At 38.1% G+C, this 6,372-nt stretch overlaps 1 protein-coding gene across 1 annotated transcript; it reads left to right on the plus strand.

The window, feature by feature from the left end:
• The first annotated feature begins 797 nt into the window (after positions 1-797).
• LOC124676404 (peptidyl-prolyl cis-trans isomerase CYP21-4-like) lies at positions 798-6,127 on the plus strand. The gene is made up of 8 exons (XM_047212474.1): positions 798-1,071; positions 1,843-2,023; positions 2,212-2,251; positions 3,112-3,162; positions 4,048-4,133; positions 4,788-4,925; positions 5,030-5,177; positions 5,724-6,127. The coding sequence occupies exons 2-8, from the start codon at positions 1,872-1,874 to the stop codon at positions 5,808-5,810; spliced, it is 702 nt and encodes a 233-aa protein (XP_047068430.1). The 5' UTR covers positions 798-1,071; positions 1,843-1,871; the 3' UTR covers positions 5,811-6,127.
• Positions 6,128-6,372: the final 245 nt, after the last annotated feature.

Consider the following 6,372-nt stretch of genomic DNA (forward strand, 5'->3'; position numbering starts at 1 on the left):
AATCGTGTTCGTTGATATCTCGCATCATAACTTAAGTAAAAGATGGTTGATTTGATGTAGAGGTCGGGGTTCAACCTCCTTTTAAAAAAATAAATCCAAATGAATATATGTTACAAAGATATATTTTATGTTTGACCTAAACATATTTGTTACTATAGAGGTTCATATTTTTATTTTTAATTAGTCAAATTTACTAGATTTCTACGACTTGTTTTCAAAACGGACGTAACCACTAGTTTACGCTAATTATTATTAGGGTTTTGCTCAGTCAAGCCCTACACAATTTAATTTGCATCGTTATTCGTGCTAGTTATGAGTTGCAATATAAGTTGTAACTTAGATTTGATGACATAATTTGACAGAATACGACATTCGACCGAGAAATAATCACACTCTTATTATTATATGTGGCAACTTGAGGTTGGGTGGTTAGAAAGATGGTTGTATCCTAGCCCACCAAAATTTAAACTCTAGGTCAACTGTGTGTCTCATAAAGGCGGAATATTCATTCAGTGGGAGGCGACGTTCCCGTCGACAGCGAGACGCCTGTGGTGACTTCGTCAATTTCAAGATCCAAATCACCGACTCAGTCTTTCGAAGGTGCTCATAGGAGTAGGGCGTGCGTGTATGGCGTTCTTAGGGATGAGTGTATGCGCGTGTATGTGAGCGTGTGCGTTTTTATTGTGTTTCTCAAAAAAAAAATTCTTCTGTAGACTCAGGGAAACAAAAATCTTAGAATGTACTGTAGTTAAAGAAAAGAAAACAGTCCTACTGAAAAATCCACGGACGAACCCCGATCTCCTCTTTGGCTCTTTGCCTTGCCTTTCTTCCGTCTTCCTCCCGAGTCCTGCCTGACTGCTACCAACCCAACTCAACGCGGCTCTAAATCTCGCCTATAGTCTACTACCGCCTGCCGTCCGGCTGCAGCTAGCGTCATCGCTGACGCCCCAATTCCCCCACCCCACCTCTCGCGAGCGTCGCCGCCATCGCAGTTTCCCGTTGTTCCTCATCGCGGAATCGCGTTCCCGCTGCCTCCACCTCGTCCACAATCTTTAGTCCTTGGGGTTTGAGGTATGAACTTGTTTTCATCAGTAATTTTTATATTCCACCCACAATTTTCTGGGTTTGCCGGTATAAACCATGTAGATCCGCCCCTCACCTAGGGTTAACTGATACCGTGCTGAATGAATGATGTATAATTGTTTGCTCCCTCCTTTATCCAGTCTCTTTTAAGCACCTCTTACCTAGTTTGTCGCGATTGTTGCACTCATTTGGGAATTTTAGCTTCTTACGGGTTCCCACAAGTATTAAAGGCTGTTGAAACACCGGAAAGTACCATGTGCACATGAGCACAAGTGCTCCTTGGACTTTTGGATTTTTGAGAATTTTCAAAACCTCACTCTTTTATGTTTTCAAAAATTATGACATTAAATATGTAGATAGATTTAGACACGAGGAGTGTAGTCAAAAAAGTCCCATTAAAAAATACTTTGTATTTTGGAAAATACAAAAAAGACAAATTTTTGACTATAAATAGTAGTACAATAGTACGTATATTTTGTCAGTTTACTGCCAGAAATTTGTCTTTTTTGCATCTCCCAAAATATAACGTATTTTTTGACGAGACTTTTTTGATTCCAATCCTCGTATACACATCTATCTACATATTTAATGTCATAATTTTTGAAAGCAGAGAAATATGAGAATCTAAATTTTTCAAAAATCCAAAAGTGAAGGGAGCACTGACTCCCATGTGCACAAAATCCTCGTCCGTTGAAACACCCTCTTTTCTTGGTAGCCGTTTTCCCAAAATCCTAGGTACTGAAAACATGTCTTTTCCAGAGGGTACTGTCACCTCCCACGAGTAGCAGATGGCCAGGATAAAGCCGAAGCAGCTGCTAATTCAGAGCAAGACAAAGAAGAGTCCCAGTCGAATCAGTTACTCCAGTATCATCACTTGGAACCTCATCGTTGTCTTGGTTGTGCTATCACTCTATGCGACCTACAGGCATTGGCATCACAGGTTGGTGTCCTTTTTCCCTAAGATTTTTTAAAGACTGCTGATAGTCGTAGTTGTCCCAAAGCACACTTAACCTAGCTAATAGTGCAATACAAAGACTCAAATAAGTGGATGGCCATGTTTTTTTGCATTGGTCGTTCACAAATGTCACCCATTTCCCTATACTGATGAGCTCCTATGCTCTATCGCAGGCCGGCCTTCGAGCCTGAAATGGATCTTCATGGGGCTGAGGTACACTAGGCAATCTAGTGCATGATACGCATGCTTTCTTTTTTGTCTTCTAAGTCTCCAGTACTTTTCTATTTTATTTTATAAAGTGACACTAATCGTGAGCATGCTGTCTATTTTTTTTCTCTATCACTTCCTAACTTTTAATTCCCTTCCTTATGATAATCATAATTGTTTCTATTGATTTTTGCTTGTTCAATAGTTCTTCTCCTAGGGCCTAGTAGCTGAATGCGTATGCAATATTGCAGATGCAAAAATAAATCACATGGCATGTTCTAAAACCTGTGAAACAACTAATATCGAGTCTTAAAAAGAAAATGTACATTTTTTCTTTTATCTGTATGCTTAAATACGTAAGCACCTGGTCAAAAAAATAATATTATTATGATTAGCGTGCCCTTAGTTTTCCTTACAAGAAGCATTAGAAAGTGGTAGCTTCATCTTTCGGTTTAAAATTTAACTTGCTTTGATTATCATTATGGTTTGTAGTTCAACAATGGAACGGAATTGTATATCTCAAGGAGTTAAATCTTACGAGTAAAAAAGAATCATACATTTGGTAGTTTGACATGTTGAATTGGGTATTGAACTTCCTTCCATCTGGTTTTTCCTAACTTGCAGTAGGAACCATGATATATCTTCTTTGTAAAGAACAGTCTGGGGCGACCTTTTGTTTCTTATCCTAAATTTGGTATCATCAAATAATTGATTATTTTTAAAAACGCAACAATTTCTGTAAATAATTTATTTCCTTATATCTCCTCTTCCTATGTGAAAGCTCTTACTCATTTATATCCTGAAGGGTTATTTGCCATCAAACTTATTGCTTGTTTTGTCTTGTGCATTTTCATCGTGACTTCAAGAATGTAGAGAGATCTGAAGATTCAACAAAATTAAGTACACCTAACTATGCAGTAAGTTTTTCCTATATTTTCTGAGCATAGTTTCCAATCAATTTGGTTCTATGTACGGGCGTATATTATGTGTACATATTGGATTGATGTAGAATATATGTTTATATCTTGCTGTGATTATGCTGCTACTGACAGCTAACCCATGTTATTATTTCCAAGGAAAATGGAAGCATGATACAACTTAAAGTACATCCTGTCGAGATGCTTTGAAAATTCCACAACCAACTATTTGTTTGCATAGGAATAGGATCACACTGAAAAACAAACGGCATGGGAAACCATTTTGTTCTTAGCAATCCAAGAGCTAGGCTTTATGTGTGAACCATGAATAAGATAACAAAACTGGTCACAGCCCGAGTGAAGTTTTGGTTGAATGGTTCCTTTCTAATATTCTTGTTTTTAGAGAGTTTTTTAGTGTTCAATTATTCATCGCTGCCTAAAATGTGCACATCATGTCAAGAAAGCATTATTTTACCGCAATCGACTATAGTTATCGTAGTTGTGTTTCACGAAGACCTCAAATGTATCAGCAAATGTGGTTAATAGTTGAGCACTGAGATATCTTGCACGCAGTGCTTCTAAGTAGTTCTGAGCTATGCTAATCACACAACTGATTATGTTTTACCCCGACATCTTGTGTTGTGTAGATGAATAATTTGCCATGATGATTCACTAATTATTAGCAATAGAATCAGCTCAAGGAGAATGTATTTTATCACATGCAAGTGGAAGTTAACAGCATACAAGCTGGTCGCATACTTGTTGAATTAATAATATTTTGCACCTGGTGAAGTGGTTTTATTAAATATGTTGTCGCCCTAGGTATTGCTGTAAAGCATCAGTGAAGTACAAACAATATAATGCTTCTACTTGATTTGTTGGCAGGTAATGGACACTGCGAAAGGCTCAATTACTATAGAAATATACAAAGATGCTTCTGCTGGTGTTGTGGACAGATTTGTCAAATTATGGTGAGCATTGGAATTATACTTACTGAATCTGTGATTTACATAGTATTACATGCAGTAGTGAGGACACTTAGTGTATGCTTTATTCATTCAACAAAAGAGGATGCACTTTGATGGTTCTTCCTTACCCTGTTCCTTTTCTTTGCAAATATGCTTCTTAGTCCCATACCACGTTCCTTGTGCATGTATTACTAGTAAGTCATTTATTATTAGTCCCATGCCCTGTTCCTTGTATTACATGCAGTTGTGAGAACACAAGGATTTCAACATAACTTTTAGTATTAGTCCCATACCCTGTCCTTTGTATTACATGCAGTAGTGAGAACACAAGGATTTCAACATAACTTTTAGTATTAGTCCCATACCCTGTCCCTTGTATTACATGCAGTAGTGAGAACACAAGGATTTCAACATAACTCTTTAGTATTAGTCCCATACCCTGTTCCTTTTGTTTCCAAAGCTGCTTATTAGTCTATGACCCCCCTCCCTTATGGTGTGGCTGCTTCCATGGTGCTGCCAGTATATTATTCCAGAGCAACTATTTATGAAACAGAACTTTATAACACCGCTAGAGAGCTATAGTACTGCTAAGACTTCTTCAAGACGAACCGCCCTGTATTTGCTTATTTTATATCTCATATGTTATCTATGGTGCAGCAAGAGTGATTATTTTAAAGGAATGCCATTTCGTCATGTCATAAAGAACTTTGTAATCCAAGGAGGTGATTTTGATTTCAATGGAGCTTCCCAAGATTGGATACTAAAAGCCAAAGCCAGTGGAGAAAATGCTCTCAGGTTTTACTCCTAAATATTACAGTTACTAAATTCCCTTGCATCCTTAGATAACGCAGACATGATTTTGTTCTTCAAACCTTACCTGGGTTTATATAATTGTGCAGTCCAAAACATGAAGCATTTATGATTGGAACTACAAAGAGTCCTAACAATAAAGGATTTGATATATTTATCACGACTGCTCCAATTCCCGACTTGAATGACAAGATTGTTGTGTTTGGGAGAGTTATTAAGGGAGAAGATATTGTTCAGGTATTTTATCTGAATTCTGTCTCAACCTAAGTATTCAAATACAACCTTTTATTTGATTCATCTTTTGTATTGAGATTCCAGTTTTTACCATATATACAAAACATTGGAGCAATATATTCACTATGGACAGTTGTGTTTACCTGAGTAGTAGGTGTCCGTTTATGTCAATAGGTGAGAACCAAGTAATATACGAGTTTAATTGTGTGCATTGATGAACATGATATAAGCAAATGTTATTCATCTGGAGTACATGTGTTTACGTTTTCTCTAGTATCTAGCGTAGCCATTCCTTAAATCTTGAAATCACTGGGTAGCTTAATGTTAGGATACATGGTGTGCTACCCAAGCAACCCAGGTTTGAATGCCACCTTCCTTTTAAGAATGTTTGTCCATCTCAGAGATAAACGTAACCTCATTTGTTCTGCTAGTATTTGTGGGCCTCATCTTCAGTTTTAAATTTGTGTGGTGTTGACAATACTTACTGTCCATCTAATGAGATCAACATCACCACTTTATTTGTTCTGCTTTTCTTGTTTACCCAAACAGGAGATTGAGGAAATTGATACCGACGACCATTACCAGCCCAAAACCCCTATAGGTATCATTAACATCACGCTCAGGCAGGAGCTTTGAGCTGACTCCATCCCTGACCTTGTACCAGTCGTCACCTGTCTGTGCTCTTAATCTCATGTTGCTGTTGTATTGATACGTGTGGACGCGATGCCTTCCTCCATATACCCATTGGAAAGACTGCAACTTGCAAAGTAGGCACACTTTGGAAACTCGCCTGGCAATTTGTTCCAGTTCATGCAGCAGTTGTGTATAAATTTATCTCTTGTGTTATTTGGCTGTGGTTTCGGTGTTTGGCTGTTCCAATGTAAATTTCAACCTCTTTTTGGAAACATGAATATGGCAGCGAGCTTATCAAACCCGATGGTGAGCTTATTCAACCCTGAAACTTTTCGAATGTGCAGCTTGTTTCTACACTTCCTAGTGATTTTTCCGTAATAGTGGAAACGCAGCAGGTTGTGTCAGCATGTTGAGGTGATACTACTATACCTTCAGTTTCTCCAAGGCGTTCTGGATGGAGCTGTTATATTTGTTTGTTGCAGTCCTTGTGCTCTAATTTGGTTCGAGTCTCCCCACGGCGAAATCCGGACGAAACAACCGCTGGATTGGACGAAATTAAGTCGTG

Source organism: Lolium rigidum, chromosome 7 (genome assembly GCF_022539505.1).
Source record: "Lolium rigidum isolate FL_2022 chromosome 7, APGP_CSIRO_Lrig_0.1, whole genome shotgun sequence".
NCBI lineage: Eukaryota > Viridiplantae > Streptophyta > Magnoliopsida > Poales > Poaceae > Lolium > Lolium rigidum.